The 18082-nt window shown below is 41.9% G+C and overlaps 1 protein-coding gene across 1 annotated transcript; it reads right to left on the bottom strand.

Moving 5' to 3' along the window:
- Positions 1 to 13237: 13237 nt before the first annotated feature.
- On the bottom strand, positions 13238 to 18030 carry LOC9272644 (uncharacterized). Its single transcript, XM_066306553.1, has 6 exons — positions 17105 to 18030; positions 16213 to 16508; positions 15666 to 15891; positions 15514 to 15583; positions 15025 to 15137; positions 13238 to 13660 (listed from the first exon to the last, which is right to left on the bottom strand). Exons 3-6 carry the CDS (start codon positions 15749 to 15751, stop codon positions 13627 to 13629), a joined length of 303 nt encoding a protein of 100 aa, XP_066162650.1. The 5' UTR covers positions 15752 to 15891; positions 16213 to 16508; positions 17105 to 18030; the 3' UTR covers positions 13238 to 13626.
- Positions 18031 to 18082: the final 52 nt, after the last annotated feature.

The following is an 18082-nucleotide window of genomic DNA, read 5'->3' as shown; positions in this document are numbered from 1 at the left end:
CGGTTGTTTTGTCTGATTTTGTGCAGGTGACTTGAGGTCAGCCTTAGTCAATGGTGAGGACCGGGGCTATGCTCAGGGAGGAGTAGAGGTCTAGTGCGGTCGGGATACCATGTGAGAAGGTTACTAGAGTCTGGATTCTTGGAGGACAACTTCGGTCAACGGTGGGGATCGGGACTAAACTCAGGGAGGAGTTGAGGTCCAGACGATCAAGGATACCGGGTGACGAAGTTGGATACAACATGGCATACGGTGGATGGACATCGTGTAGGAGAGATCTTCGTAACGGGCTTCACGAGGTGTGCGTGCAAGCGTCGGTGTTCGCGAAGGTATTGGAGAAGAGTATATGGTGCTATAGTACGGCATGGTACTGTAGCATGCATATATGTGTGATTGATCGTGTCTGTGATTGGCTGGCATATGGTGCTACAGTACGGGCGGTACTGTAGCATGCATGTGTGTGTGCGTTCTGTGCAAACAGGTAGCAATGCAGTGGCTCGGTTGGATACAGACCGTGTCGGCCTGGAGGGCAAGGTAGAGAGGCCGAGTTGGTGTCGTCCCGTGCGATGGAGACCGAGACCGAGCCGGTACAGGAGATGCGTGCGGCTGTAGTTTGAGAGAATTGTAGTTTGGTTTGGTAATTGAGGATAGAGTTCTACTGTGACTAGGAGTTGTTCTACTACTTTAAGTAGGAGGTTTTCGGTATAAATAGAGAGGGAGAGGTAGCCTCCCGGTATCGCTTTTTTATCGTTTTGAGAGCAATTGAGTTGATAGTTTAGTTAGGGTTTCGAGTTTAGTCGAGATTTTTGTAAGGAGTGCTGTTGTTGCACTTTGTAAACACAGAGAGAAGCAATAAAGTTGTCATCTACTTTGAGCGTTTTTCGATTTGTGTTTCTTCGGATTCAGGCGGCAGCGTGTGAGCAATCCGACCGGCGGCGACAGGACTATGTTGAGATTTCCATCGATTTGAGGGTAACTTTTATTTCCGCTAAAAGTTTTTGGGTTTTTGGTTTTCCCTACTATTCACCCCCCGGTAGGTTTGGTTGCTTGTGTTCGATCCTACAATGTATATATGCCTCCTAGTATATACTTCCTTCGTCCTATAATATAAGGGATAGTGGGTGATGTAAGTGTGTATGCTGGGATTAATGGTATAGGAACTTGTAATTAGACTGGAAACATTTTTTTTCCTTGAACGGTCACTGGTAACATGTTTGGAGTGGCTATCTTTCTTCTCGTTTGCCTGCATGCTCCTTGGTTAATGCGATGATAATGGAGATCACCCTTGGCTAGCTATAACTTCACTTGGAGTTCTTTTAATTTAGGAGATGTAGGCCCAATGGGATCATACAAGCGAAGCAATTAGCAATGTAGTATAGATCATCTTTACAATTAATTAATAATATAAGATCGGGAGCGTAGCGTATAGATCAACATGAATATAAGTAAACATTTTTTTCTTTGGTTAGTACTGTTGGAATTAATGAATGGGCCTTAGCCCACTCGAAGATTAATTCTTTGGAAAATCACAAAAGCCCACCTCATGGGATGGCATGCATGTGGAGTTTAGTACCACCTTGCTAATTCTAGGAGAGGGGGACCTCCTTAAAAGGGAAGATGCCCTCCTAGCCACTTGAAGCATGTGTGGTGGAGAGAAGAGGGGAAACACTCGCGCGCGCTCGCTCGCCTCGCCTGGCAGGGCAGGGCAGGCGGCGCGCGTGCACGACGTACGCGTCGAATGGTCCGAAAAATTGGCTCCTCACCCTTGCGCAGATGCAGCCTCCTTTTGCAGTTTTGTTTTGCTGCAAATTCGGATTCGTTTTGTTTTGGAAACGTTCCGAAAAATCCGGTGCGTGCAAACGGCGTGGAGTCCGGATAAGTTACGCGCGACTTATCCGGTTCGGTTACGCGCAGTAGAGATCGTGCGGGCGCCCTGATCAAGCGACCCTTCTCTATATAAACCGACCTGCCGTCTTCACGCAACATACAAAAAAAAATCAATCTAGGGTTTGCTTCCTACTCTGTACTGCGCCGTCGCTCGTAGACTACTCCATCCCGCTCGCCGGCGTGCACCGGCGATCGGGAGAGCAGGTCTCCGGAACCTCTGCCTTCGACGTTCTGCACCGGGAGAAGGCGGCAATAAGGTTTTTGGGAAGCGCTTCGCGCGACTGCTCCCTGTTCGTTCGCGACGGCTCGCCTTCCTCTTCGCTCGCGTGTTTCGTGCCTTCGTAGACACCTGCGAAAAGTTTCGACCAAGCAGCCGGTCTTTCCGTCACCTCGGTACGTGTTCAATATGTTGCGCATACTTAATCTGTTCATGTTATACTGTGTAGTTTACATGTGTAGATCTAATGATGCGTTCATGCTAGTTTTCATCTGTAATGTCATGATTTATTTATGGAATAGATTAAATCATTATATGTCTATAATCTCAACAATCCAAAAACCTTATTATAGGCACTGTGATTTTACTATGGCTGGTTTTGCCGATGCACTGAGACCGGATAAATTCACCGGTGTGCATTTTAAGAGATGGCAGATCAGGGTCACTCTGTGGCTGACAGCTATGAAATGCTTCTGGGTGAGTACTGGCAAACCTGAAGGAGTTCTTACTGCTGAACAGCAGAAGCAATTCGAGGAAGCCACTACTCTCTTTGTGGGATGCATTCTTAGCGTTCTTGGCGATCGTCTGGTCGAGGTGTATATGCATATGACCGACGCTAAGGAGTTGTGGGATGCACTGAATACTAAATTCGGTGCTACTGATGCTAGCAATGATCTGTATATCATGGAGCAGTTTCATGACTACAAAATGGCTAACAACCGTTCTGTAGTCGAACAGGCTCATGAGATACAAACCATGGCTAAGGAACTCGAACTCCTTAAGTGTGTCTTACCCGACAAATTTGTGGCCGGGTGCATTATTGCAAAACTACCTCCATCTTGGAGGAGTTTCGGTACTGCACTCAAACACAAGAGACAGGAATACTCCGTTGAGGGGTTGATTGCGTCTCTTGATGTTGAGGAGAAAGCTCGGGAAAAAGATGCCGCGTCTAAGGGCGATGGTGGGCAGTCCAGTGCCAATGTTGTGCACAAGGCCCAGAACAAGAGCAAGGGGAAATACAAAGCTCAGCAGACCACCAACTTCAAGAAGCAGAAGAAGAACAACAACAATCCTAATCAGGATGAGAGGACTTGCTTTGTGTGTAGCCAAGTTGGTCATCTGGCTAGGAAGTGTCCACAGCGCAAGGGGATGAAGGCACCTGCAGGGCAGACTTCTAAGTCTGCTAATGTGACCATTGGCAACACTGGAGATGGAAGCGGGTATGGTAATTTACCTACTGTTTTTTCAGTTAATCAATCTACTAATTGGTGGGTTGATACTGGGGCCAATGTACATGTTTGTGCTGACATCTCATTGTTTTCTTCTTATCAGGTCGCACGGGGTTCCACCGTCCTAATGGGGAATGGGTCACATGCTTCTGTTCATGGTGTTGGCACGGTAGATCTGAAGTTTACTTCGGGAAAGATCGTGCAGCTGAAGAACGTGCAGCATGTCCCTTCTATCGACAGGAATCTTGTTAGTGGCTCCCGTCTGACTAGAGACGGATTTAAGTTGGTTTTTGAGTCTAATAAAGTAGTCGTGTCTAAACATGGATATTTTATTGGTAAAGGTTATGAGTGCGGAGGCCTGTTCCGCTTTTCCCTTTCTGATTTCTGCAATAAGTCTGTGAACCATATTTGTGGCAGTGTGGATGATGAGGCTAATGTTTGGCATTCACGTTTATGTCATATTAATTTTGGCTTGATGTCTCGGCTTTCCAGCATGTGTTTAATTCCTAAGTTTTCCATTGTCAAAGGTTCTAAGTGCCATAGTTGTGTGCAATCGAAGCAACCTCGCAAGCCTCACAAGGCTGCCGAGGAGAGAAACTTGGCACCACTAGAACTCCTACATTCAGATCTTTGTGAAATGAATGGGGTGTTGACGAAGGGTGGAAAACGATATTTCATGACATTGATTGATGATGCTACTAGATTTTGCTATGTGTACTTGTTGAAAACGAAAGACGAGGCTTTAGACTATTTTAAAATTTATAAGGCAGAAGTTGAAAATCAACTTGACAGAAAGATAAAAAGGCTTAGGTCTGATCGTGGTGGAGAGTTTTTCTCGAACGAGTTTGACTTATTCTGTGAGGAACATGGCATCATACATGAGAGGACGCCTCCCTATTCTCCCGAGTCTAATGGGATTGCTGAAAGGAAGAACCGCACACTGACTGACTTGGTGAATGCCATGTTGGACACCGCGGGACTGCCTAAGGCATGGTGGGGGGAGGCATTGTTGACCTCAAATCATGTGTTAAACAGAGTTCCTAACAGAAATAAGGACAAAACACCATATGAGATATGGATTGGTAGAAAACCATCACTTTCTTATTTGCGCACATGGGGGTGCTTGGCGAAAGTCAATGTACCAATAACGAAGAAGCGCAAACTTGGACCTAAGACTGTGGACTGTGTTTTTCTGGGATATGCTCATCATAGCATTGCCTATAGATTTTTAATAGTTAAATCCGAGGTACCGGACATGCATGTTGGTACAATTATGGAGTCTCGTGATGCTACCTTCTTTGAGAGCTTTTTTCCAATGAAGGATACACATAGTGGTTCGAACCAACCCTCTGAAATAATTCCCAGTTCAATCACACCACCAGAACAAACTGAACATACACATGAACTTGTCTCTGAGGAGGATGTCAGTGAAGCTCCTCGAAGGAGTAAGAGACAAAGGACGGCTAAGTCTTTTGGTGATGATTTCACTGTGTACCTCGTGGATGACACTCCTAAGTCAATTTCAGAAGCATATGCATCTCCTGATGCAGACTACTGGAAGGAGGCTGTCCGTAGTGAAATGGATTCCATTATCGCTAACGGGACTTGGGAGGTGACAGAGCGACCCTATGGGTGTAAACCTGTGGGGTGCAAGTGGGTGTTCAAGAAGAAGCTTAGGCCTGACGGTACTATTGAAAAGTACAAGGCTCGGCTTGTTGCTAAGGGCTATACTCAGAAAGAAGGCGAAGATTTCTTTGACACTTACTCACCTGTTGCTAGATTGACCACAATTCGTGTGCTACTTTCCCTAGCAGCCTCACATGGTCTTCTCGTTCATCAAATGGACGTTAAGACAACTTTTCTTAATGGAGAGCTGGATGAGGAGATCTATATGGATCAACCTGATGGGTTTGTAGTTGAAGGTCAAGAAGGCAAAGTGTGCAAATTGTTGAAGTCTTTGTATGGTCTGAAACAAGCTCCTAAGCAATGGCATGAGAAATTTAACAAAACATTGACATCTGCAGGCTTTGCAGTCAATGAGGCAGATAAATGTGTGTACTATCGCCATGGTGGGGGTGAGGGAGTTATTTTGTGCTTGTATGTTGACGACATACTGATATTTGGGACAAACCTTGAGGTGATAAATGAGGTTAAATCATTCTTGTCTCAAAATTTTGATATGAAAGATTTGGGAGTAGCTGATGTTATCTTAAACATTAAGCTAATTAGAGGTGAGAATGGGATTACTCTCTTGCAGTCCCATTATGTGGAGAAGATCTTGAATCGCTTTGGCTACATTGATAGTAAGCCTTCTCCAACACCTTATGATCCTAGCTTGTTGCTTCGCAAGAACAAGAGAATTGCTAGGAATCAACTGGAATACTCCCAAATCATTGGCTCGTTGATGTACCTGGCTAGTGCAACTAGGCCTGATATCTCCTTTGCTGTGAGCAAGTTGAGCCGATTTACTTCTAATCCGGGAGATGATCACTGGCGTGCGCTTGAGCGAGTAATGCGCTATCTGAAAGGTACTGTGGAATTGGGACTTCACTATACTGGGTATCCTGCGGTACTGGAGGGTTATAGTGATTCTAACTGGATCTCTGATGTGGATGAGATCAAAGCCACTAGTGGATATGTTTTCACACTGGGTGGTGGTGCTGTTTCATGGAGGTCTTGCAAACAGACAATTTTGACGAGGTCAACCATGGAAGCAGAACTAACGGCACTGGATACTGCTACTGTTGAGGCAGAATGGCTGCGTGATCTATTAATGGATCTGCCTGTTGTTGAAAAACCGGTGCCGGCTATCCTTATGAACTGTGACAATCAAACGGTAATTGTCAAAGTGAATAGTTCTAAGGATAATATGAAATCGTCTAGACATGTGAAAAGACGATTGAAGTCTGTCAGGAAATTAAGAAACTCCGGAGTTATAACGTTGGATTACATCCAAACAGCGAGAAACCTGGCAGATCCCTTCACGAAGGGACTATCACGAAATGTGATAGACAATGCATCGAAGGAGATGGGTTTGAGACCCATGTGAGTTATACTATGGTGGTAACCCAGTCTATGTGATCGGAGATCCCGTGAATTAGATCCTGGGAAGAACAAACCATTAATAAACTAGAGGAGAGTACCAATATATATACCCTATCCAAGTGAAGATGCATATACTCTTGTGAGCTGCAAGGCAGGTTGGCTATGCCTTAATGAGTTCTGTTGGCTTTAATTAGCAAAGATGTTGTCCTGCAGAGCATTCTTGAAGGAACTCACCTTTGTGAGCTTGACTGTTGGTCGCAGTCTATGAAGATTTTGGGTGAATCTTCTAGGAAGCTTACTAAAGACCTAGGAGTATGACTTATACGCTCCACCCGAGGGGTAGTCTACAGACGGTCTAGTACCAGATAAGACTTTGAGTGAAACTTGCTTGCACAAGACTTGCAATTCAAGGCGTAGTCCATTGTTCAAGTTGTGAGTAAGTGTAGCTTGGAGTTCTAGGTGGATGTTCAACCTTAATTGGTCTCCATCGAACCGCTGGTATATAAACAGTACATTGGAAAAGGCAAATCTCAGTGGGATTTTGAGATTTGGTGGGGGATTGTTGGAATTAATGAATGGGCCTTAGCCCACTCGAAGATTAATTCTTTGGAAAATCACAAAAGCCCACCTCATGGGATGGCATGCATGTGGAGTTTAGTACCACCTTGCTTATTCTAGGAGAGGGGGACCTCCTTAAAAGGGAGGATGCCCTCCTAGCCACTTGAAGCATGTGTGGTGGAGAGAAGAGGGGAAACACACGCGCGCGCTCGCTCGCCTCGCCTCGCCTGGCCTGGCAGGGCAGGCGGCGCGCGTGCACGACGTACGCGTCGAATGGTCCGAAAAATTGGCTCCTCACCCTTGCGCAGATGCAGCCTCCTTTTGCAGTTTTGTTTTGCTGCAAATTCGGATTCGTTTTGTTTTGGAAACGTTCCGAAAAATCCGGTGCGTGCAAACGGCGTGGAGTCCGGATAAGTTACGCGCGACTTATCCGGTTCGGTTACGCGCAGTAGAGATCGTGCGGGCGCCCTGATCAAGCGACCCTTCTCTATATAAACCGACCTGCCGTCTTCACGCAACATACAAAAAAAAATCAATCTAGGGTTTGCTTCCTACTCTGTACTGCGCCGTCGCTCGTAGACTACTCCATCCCGCTCGCCGGCGTGCACCGGCAATCGGGAGAGCAGGTCTCCGGAACCTCTGCCTTCGACGTTCTGCACCGGGAGAAGGCGGCAATAAGGTTTTTGGGAAGCGCTTCGCGCGACTGCTCCCTGTTCGTTCGCGACGGCTCGCCTTCCTCTTCGCTCGCGTGTTTCGTGCCTTCGTAGACACCTGCGAAAAGTTTCGACCAAGCAGCCGGTCTTTCCGTCACCTCGGTACGTGTTCAATATGTTGCGCATACTTAATCTGTTCATGTTATACTGTGTAGTTTACATGTGTAGATCTAATGATGCGTTCATGCTAGTTTTCATCTGTAATGTCATGATTTATTTATGGAATAGATTAAATCATTATATGTCTATAATCTCAACAAGTACTTAGTCGACAATAATTCCATATCCTAATATCCACGTCTTTTTTTAATTCCATATCCTAGTCACTAGCTAGATTTTAGATAATATTATTCAATAATATTCAATAAAATATTATCCTAGCTAGATAATATTATTCAATAAATTAATTGGCATGGTATGAAAAAGAAATGTTTGTACTGTTCTTTTGATGAACTCGTTCTGATGCTTGTACATATATATCCTTTTCGAATGTCCAATTGCATGCTCGATCGATGCCATATATGGAGTACCAATTAATGTGCCATTCTAGGACTTACAGTTTTTTTTTCTTGCATATGCATGCATGCATTTGCCTGTGTCTTCAAGTTTTATATCTGTGTGCTATTGAACTTTTGGACAGGGCGATTGTTTCTTACCTGCAGTAATCTCGACAACCGGCCGCTACGACTCTGCATAAGAAGCAAGAACCTAATTCCTCCCCGTGCTTATGTTACTCAATTATCGCGCGATTATTTGTGCTATTAATTTGTATTGCCTAAGTACCCTTAAAGCTCGTGCTACTCTGTTCCGCAATTAGTTTTATCGACTTGCTAAGCTTAGTTTGCTACTTATCTAATTTGAACCATGATTATGTGTTGGATGTAAGACTATTATTTTCCGTATTTCCTAAATGAAAAAAAAATGGAGTAGGGTGTCTTCCCTGTTCCGCAAAAATCATGGCTCAGCAATATTATACTTTTTGGTCTAACTAGCATATTACCCATGCATTGCAACGGGTAAAAATGACAATGGCAATTTTAATTGTAGATGTTAAATCCAGTCCCATGTATGATTACATCGAAGATATTATTACCGATTTGAAATAAAATTACGTTGTATAGATTACTAAGTTTGCAATAATAAAAAGGTTATCGAAATCTCTATTGCCATACGATTTTGTGACTTTATGATTCTATGACTACAAGAGACATACAGATGCCGAGATGTGTGCCAAAAAACATAACAGAGCAAAAACCATATAATTCCTAAAATATATAAAATGGTAACACATGCAAGTTAATAAATCGTTGGCCAATTAATTAAGAATGTCGAAAGCATTGTAAACTCTACAGTGCATATACTCTGTAATTCTGTAGCTGTAGCTACATACTCTAGCACAGTATAGCAATCCTGCCAAGTCGATTCTGACTTTTGTAAGCTTTGGTGCACCTTTGTGTATCCTGATGCCGGATGAAGCATGCATGCAATGAAGCAAAGAAAAGAGCAGCATAACCATGTAGTAGTATGATCTATCATGGCGGATGAACGTCCAAACCAACTCCTCCTCTCTGCATCAGATCATCAGACAGCAGTGTCCATTGCATAATCATCCTTAATTTTTATAATAGGTAACTAGCAAAATGCATGTAATTACAACGGGTGAGAGTAAACTTTTCTTGTTGTTGTTCATGTTCTAGGATGACACACGGAAAAATAAAAAACGAATAACTTTTGTGGGGTATTTTAAATTAAGAAAATATGCATGATATGTAGTGGTGCTACTTTTTGCAATGGAGTTTAAAGCATTGATTAGTAGTGTAGGATCGAATCACAACAACTAAGCCAACCAGAGGGGGGGAGGTGAATGGTTGGTATACCAAAAAACCAAAACTTTTAGCGGAAATAAAAGTTACCGTCAAATTCGACGGATCGTGGTCTGACCGAAGATGTTGTGCCGGTCCGACCGCCTGATGAACATCGGTCTGACCGATGTAGATTGATCGGTCGAACCGCCGAGATCACCTACCGCTCCCTGTAGCAGTCGCCGGTCTGACCACCGGTGTGTAGCCGGTTAGACCGCCGAGACCCGATGAAACACAAATCGAAGAACTCTTAAAGTGGATGACGACTTTATTGATTCTCTCTGTGTTTACAAAGTGCACCAACAGAACTCCTTACAAAAATTTCGACTAAACTCGAAACCCTAACTCAACTATCAACTCAATTGTTCTCAAAAGCGATACCGAGAAGCCTCACGCTCCCTCTCTATTTATACCCAAGGTAGGCAGCCTAAAGCCACGAACCAAACTCATACTAGAAGTCCTAATCACCCTAGGAAACCCTCTAGTACAAGAAACAAACTATACATAACCAATCATACCAAATTTGGACTCCTTCCAAATTCGACTCCGTATCTCATACGAACACAATACCTCCATCGTATGCCATATGGAATCTTTATCAACCACGTGCATTGAACTCTAGCCTTAGTATCCCGCATGATCTCTGACCACCACGGACGTCGTCTTATCCCCAAGCCGACTCCCGGTCCATCACCGCAAATACTCTTCCGGCATCTCGAGTCACCTACACATAGAACAAACAAAGAAACCATATTCCGAGACCAAGCTATCCCCAACTTAACTTATTAGTAGCAAACAACAGTATTACATACGCATAGTATCTATCTAGAAGTCATAACAATGACACAATCACGGATATCCAAATAAACAACCCGAAACCGAAACCGACACATAGTCGGCCGGTCAGACCGTGGACTGGCCGGTCTGACCGCTCGATCACCGCCGGTCTGACCGGCATACACAGCCCGGTCTGACCGGACCCAAATCCAACAGTATCCTGTAGATCACATGTGAAATCCAATTATCTCCAAAACCACTTCGCAAATAAATTCCAAATATCAAAACCAATAATCTCCAATGCCAATTGTTCATCACATAATAATAATCAAAAACACATTTGATTTTACAAGCAGAAGAACCTTGAGCTTGGAAACCCCAATGTTCAAAAGCTTCGTCCTTTGAGTAGCATGCTAGATTGTTACCCATGTATAATATGTATAATATATAATATGTATATAGATCCTAGAACCAAAACGTTCTCTCGACATATATGTATGCTAGCTGGGTGCCTGTGCGTTGCAACAGGAACAATATAACTTTTTAAAGAAATTTTGCAATTGACAAACACTTAAATTCTACAATTTGACAATTTGCCCCTAGTTGCACAGGTCTCCGGCAGGCATACAATTTCAAAGCGATAAGTATACATGTTGTAAATTAAAATTAAAATTCCTAGGTGTAAGAAAATTATCACCCTTTTGTATCTTGAGATTTATTCACATGCAAGGCACCAGAGTTCAATAAGCCATGAAGATGCTTCTCTCTTATTTTAGAAGTTGTTTCTAACCTGGCTATTAAGTTCACTTTGTCACTATGCTCCTAAAATGATCAGTCCTGAAACTATTGTTTACACTTCAGCAATGCTTATAGATGTAGGTGATTACAACTTTACTTTGAGTCCACAAAATTTGGCATCCATGAAAATCTGCTCTCTAATTGAGCTACTATATTAATTGATCATTTGCAGTTGGGGATATAAACTTTTGCAAAGTTAATTAATTACCCAGAATCTGTGGGGACTTAACACATAAAGTTAACCTTCGGTCATCATTGTACAAGAGACAAGACAGAGTGCATGCATTTTAAAACTCACACAGCTCATGTAAATATGTATATGCAAAGTGACAGTAGTGAAAAGTACATATATGAAATTTTAGAGTTGCCTCCCAAAGCTTTGTACTCGAGTTATAACAATTAGTTTGGTGGAAAGCAAATATTGAATATCATTTCGATTTTTCAGCGGCTACTAATTCTCAAGTTACAGACCTACGCTTATGGCTACTGTTACAGGCCTATTCGAAAATAGCATGACAACAAAGAGAATTGGGTTTTTGACATATATTTTTTTTTCATAAATAGGCTTATCCAGTTCTTTACAACCTAATGGTTCCAAATTGCAGTCCACAATCTGAATCTATTGTAACTTTCTCATTTACAGAGCCATTGTCATATTGGCTTGCAACAAATTGGATTTCCTCATTTACAGAGCATACAGAATTGATTGCCAACAGAAATTCAACACTCATAAGCTGAATTTTTTTTTTAAAAAAAAACAGCTACATCAGACTGACAGATCAATGCATCAAATAGAGCCATTCAAAACTCAACAAGCACATTGAAAATGAACTTGTCATGTATATCTATAGTCATAAGCTACTCTAAGTCATTAAAAAGCAGCCTAAGTATCAGTCTACAGAACAATGAAATTTATTTTTGTGTTTTTCCTAACGGATGTCCGCCCATCACTAATTTCTCCATGAACCTTTTACTTGACATTGCATTCCAGCCTATCTTTTCCAATTCTGAAAGACAAGATCACAAAACACAGAACGAGGAATGTGATTAATTTACCTAGAGAGGCAGGCTAAGTTAGTAATTGTAATTCGAGTCACCTATTCATCTCAAATTTCATGCACTTTCACATCTATTACCCTGGCAACTTGACAGTCCTTCCAAGAGAGATGCTTGCAGCCTGCAATCTATAATAAGCATCAGAAAATGGGATTGCAATTTCCATCCATCTTTGATCAGCATATAACTTTGTGACGAATTGTATTGCCTCTGATTTCTGAAGCGTGCAACATCATCTAGTTGGATGACCGTGCGCGCTGCAACGAGTTTTAAATACATAATAATATAACATGGAAGAAAACACAATAAAATTGTTGAATAGTCCCACATTGGTTGTGAAAGGGCAAAGGACCTAAGATATAAGTAGGGGAGCCCCTCACCTAAATGGCTAGGTTTTGAGGTGGGAAAGGCCCTTTACGATCCTACAATTGGTATCAGAGCCTGGCTAGGTTAACATCTCTAGCCCGATGGAGACACAGTATGTGAAGGCCTGATGGACCGTGGGTGCCTTCGGGGCCCGTATACCTGATGGACCGTGGGCCTGTTCTGTGGGGTCTATACACGGTGAAGGGGCAGTGAAGGGCTGAGGGACACCAATGTGTGAAGGGGGAGATTGTTGAAGGGGCGGTGAAGGGTTGAGGGAGGGACACCAATGTGTGAAGGGGGAGATTGTTGAATAGTCCCACATTGGTTGTGGAAGGGCAAATGACCTAAGATGGGGGAGATTGTTGAAGGGGCGGTGAAGGGTTGAGGGAGGGACACCAATGTGTGAAGGGGGAGATTGTTGAATAGTCCCACATTGGTTGTGGAAGGGCAAATGACCTAAGATATAAGTGGGGGAGCCCCTCACCTCAATGGCTAGGTTTTGGGGTAGGAAAAGCCCTTTACGATCCTACAAAAATGTGCATTGTTGTGCTGTTAATCTATCTCTGAATACAACAATAGTTACTCCGATGAACACCAAATGATGTCAATCAACTATAACACTATGAATTGGACAATCTAATTGCAAAGCAAACCATAACAATGGATTAAAGACTAATAATAGGCTCCTTTTGGGGAGCGAATTATAGAAATCTTACAATTAGAAAATAATCATGGATTAAAGACTAATAATAGGCTCTTTTGGAGAGCGAATTATAGAAATCTTACAATTAGAAAATAATCAGATTGTATGGAAAACACAAAAATCATTCATAGATATCTACACCTAAGATACAACCAAACAAGCAATCACATTTTTTGACCAAACATAATCTTCGGAGAAGTCTTGTCATTGTACACTCTTGCCAGACAACCAAATATGTGCAAATCGATGCCCCTTAGACGGCCATATATGCATAGCATAATCAATTGTTACGACAGGCTAAACTTGTGCAGCTGCGCCATCACTTCCTCTCACCTTGTCAAGTTGCCGGAGTCGGCGTTCGCTGACAACAGCAGCATGTATGACTTCATCAACGAGTCATCCTCTGCTGCTTCCGTTCCTAGAATGGAACGCTTCGAATGCTGCTCTTGCATCTGAAAGCAGCAGCAAATTCAGCTTTTAATTTCATTCAGTGGCTCTTGTTGAAATGATGAACACAAAATTGGCAAATTACAGCAAACTTGCAAAAAAACTAATAAGATTTCAGTCAAGTTGTTGAACACAAGATCGTAGCCATTTTTCTGAAGTATGTGAAGGGCTATTCACATGAACAAAATAAGCCTTATCCCCCCCATCCCCCCAAAGCTTTCAATTCCCACACACCCCCCGAAGCATTCCGGGAGAGTGCAGAGCTATGCTATACTAAAATCAAGGAAAAATCTCAGTACTGTTGACCATAGGCACATGATGAGAAAATCTAGAGTAAATTATATCTGTTTTTTTCAGGGAAGCTTACAGCTTCCATGCTCAAGAATATTACTGCACAAAAATTGGAGGAAAAGATAGCCAAAAGATATGCACGGTTGATGATGTTTGCAAGCCAATATTTATCATGAATATCACTGACACTGGTAAAAATATAGAACTCCAGCCATTTGAAAATATATGCAGTTACTTTGTTCCCTATTTTTAATGTAAGCACTCCTGTGCCAAAAGAAAAGGTTGCAAGTTGTAATCAAAATAGTAAAACTGGTGATCAGATAAAACTTTATAAATCACCACCAAAAGATTTGAATCTATTTCAGTAACACTACATATGTAGCAATGGTAGCTGAATCAAGTGATGTCTGAGCTGCTGTGCACCTTTTGGTGCTCTCTAGTGTGACTGTGAGGACATGTTTAGAGCTATATTTTTTTTCAAAGGAAAACTATTCAGATAATCAAGATGGATATTTTTATGTCCAAGGTGCTCTCTAGTATGATTGGTGCTCTCTGGGCCAACACAGATTTGCACATCGCCTACATTTGCAACTCGAGGAATATTAAGTCTATGAAGTATTACTGAGCATATGGGCCTTAAAAACTTAAAAGATGATCTCCACCATATAATCAGTCTATACTTGGATTCCTTGTCCTCCAATTCTAGGTAACTATTCCTTGAATCTTCAATCAGAGCTAGCATGTATAAAGGACCAGAATAAATCTGATGCTATCCACTTCACCTCTTATTATAGTCAGAACTCACAACTAATTATCATTCAGCCCCTACTTTTGTTTTTAGTAGTATATAAACTATTCAAGCATACACTTCACTGATTAGAACTCAAAACAAATTAATCTGTCATGCTATATTAACAATTTGGTCTATTGTGGGAAAAAAGTATGACCCAGGAATTGCTAATGTTGCACATCTCTATGTTTAGCAAAAAGTAAACATAACCATTGCACTCATCGATGGACATCCTAACCATTCTCTGTTTCTCCCACTGAAACAGACAGCCTTTATACTGGCATATACCTTTTTTCATCAATCTTGTGCTTGTTCTGGTCAACCTTCAGAATTGGATTGATGAAGCTTGTCGCAGTGAGCTCTCTTGTAGGCATCACCAGTGCAGCTACCTCCTGTTTCAGCTGTCCAAGCAGAACAAGTGGTCATCCATGAATGATCAAATCACAACATTTCGAAAGTAATAATTTATTATCAGAATTAATTAGTGATGTGATCTTGAGGTTCAAGTTATCATCCACCAGCCAGCGAAGTGGCGAACCTATTTGTCTAGCTCTTCAACGTACACCTACATTGCACGTTTTTCTCAACACACCTCCCACAGGGATATATAATCACTTTCAAAATTTATCTAAATTATGCATAGGTAGAAACTAACAACTGTATTAGTGAGAAATAAATTGTCCAACGCAAAAAAAAAATCCAAATATTGACCCACAAAAGCCAATGGAGCTAAAATTATTCCTATCTCAACCAATACAAATTCCACAAAAATGATACCAGCATAAATCTTGAATTATCACTTGAATCATTTGTCTTGCTTGATATATATGTTTGATGGACCTGTCGTCTGTGCCAAAAGAATTAGGTCGTTAAGAATAGTACTTTCATGTCTTCTAAAAACTTGTAAGAATCTAACAACCTTGTACTACCTAATAACTTCAGGTTTCATCAGCATTCCCTCTCCTCCAACAGACACATAGCACTTAAGGTTGCCGTAGAAATGAGATTCCATCATATACCTCTAGAGGAGTCACACTCATGGAGCAATGTATTTTCCCTTGCAAGAATTGCAATCACTCACCTTCTGACCTTCAGACAGCATCGTCACTCACCTTCAGATAGCATCATCAGTTCATCATTCACCTTCTGACCTTCCTATGGCATCATAACACTGGATGTAAGAGGCATATACCAACGAAAACAGGGGAGCAGGAAAGATGTAACATAAGACAATGCATTGAAGACCTCATTTACACTTCCACGTAATTTCTGATATCTTGAATTTGTGAAAATGGCGCGTAATTCAAAGATATAAATTAACACTCAATTGATGCAGTGAAATTGCTAATATAGTAGTAATGGTCATCCAATCTGAGTTATTAGGTTGTTAGAGACTATTTAAGCCTAATCTGATAATCTCTAAGTCACTCAACTAACAGGGAAACCAACTAAAATGCTGAGAATAGTGTAATAAACCTGGAAAGGAGAGTTGGATCTGGTACTATCTTTGCTTTTGCTCCCATTCCATTATAATCAATCTGAGATTTGCATTTCTCTTGCCCCAAAAATTATTAGTCTATTGTACGCTGAGATTACCTGCTCCACATCCCTGATAGCTCTGCTCTATTCTAACATCAACACTGCCCACCCCCTTCTGCCGTGATAGCTGTGCCCTTGGGCTTGCCATGGTTTCGCGTTGGCATCCTTACATCCCTTGGGCTTGCCATGGTCTCTTAGCATCCTTGCAATCACAGTTATATCTATCACTTCAGCTGAAAACAAATATCACACCGCGCAATTAGTATACGGTATAATCAAGCACACATGTATGCATTATCCAGTGCTTATCATTTTTCTTTTCTTTGTCTAACAGAAGGAGGAAAAAACTTTTGCCTAAGAGAACCATCTTCAGTTAAAATTTAAGAAACACATAAGTATAGTTTAGGGAAAAAGGTCCAAATAGTTATGTCAAACATAATATCTGAATACCACTTTTTCAGCTCAAAATGGAATGAAAATATAATCCAATGTAAGAATATCAAAATGCATGTGTTAGAAAATACAAATTAAACCAAATATTTGCAGGTAGGCAGTAAAATATCTGTAGTATATATTTACTTACTTCAATTAAAAATCACAGTAAAAAATGGATATTAAATGACATAATTTTAGTAGCATCCAGTGAGCAGATGTTGTCACGGAGCACATCCCATAGGTTTCTCCTATTGGGTAGACAAAGTGAAAAGAAATTGAGGACAATCCCGGGAGATTTACAATATTAGTAGTGCAAAACATTGTCACATATCGACAAGAGTACTAAAGCAATCAAACAACCATTTTATCTAATGAATGTTGCAATTAGGCTCACCATGACCCTCTCAATCAGTCAATCTTATCAACGCAGTAATCATTGCTCTGCTCCTTGCATGGTGGGCACGGCCTTAGGAAGCACAACAGGGAAGATCTCCTAGCAGCCATGGTTAGCGGGGAAAAAATCATAAGTATACATATTGTTAATGGTATTGAAGGCAGAAGGCTGGTATGAAGCACGAACATATAGATGTACAACTGGGTGATTATGGAATAGGGTTATATATGCAACCTGTGCATCTAACATTTATGTACAACTGGATGATTAAGGAATAGGGTTTTGGCAGTAATACAACTGGATGATTAAGTATAGTCCCACTTATTCCATTGAAGGCATATTCTTCCAATCAATTTAGGTAGTATAAAGTGTAGCGCCTCATGATTAGTAAAGAATTCAGTCATGACAAAACTATAGTAATAAGCAGAAGCTTTGATTATATTGATGAATAAGCAGAACTAAACAGATAGAGAAATAAACCCTGCAACAACAGGCACTAGAAGAAATTTATAGACATCACACGGTTATGCATCTTCAGAGAGCACCCAGGCTGAATATGGCATCCTCCCTCTTATCCTGACTCAAGTATTTGCAGACACATTAGTGAAAAATAATTAATAAAACGTGAACAAAATTTCATCAAACACTATTAGGCAAAATGAAATCGTTATATCAACAATCCTTAAACCACACACCAAAATACTTCCTCTCCGTTGGTGGCGGTGTGAGCAGACCCCAGCTATCCTTCCTCTCCGTCGCGGCGCGAGCAGGGAGGCAGAGCGGCTCTGGCGGGAGGCGAGCGGCTCCGGCGGGAAGCGGCATGCATGCAGGAGGATCGCTTTTTGCGGCAGCGCAGTGGATGAGTGGATGACGGGGGAGCGACGACGGCGTGGTGGGGAAGGCGAGGACGGCGGAGGGGCGGCACGATGTGCGGACTTGCCAAGGAAAAGGGGCAACGGTTCTTTTTCTACGCCAAGG

The sequence above is a fragment of the Oryza sativa genome, chromosome 12 (assembly GCF_034140825.1).
Source record: "Oryza sativa Japonica Group chromosome 12, ASM3414082v1".
Lineage (NCBI taxonomy): Eukaryota > Viridiplantae > Streptophyta > Magnoliopsida > Poales > Poaceae > Oryza > Oryza sativa.
This window is presented reverse-complemented; position numbering and strand designations above follow the sequence as displayed.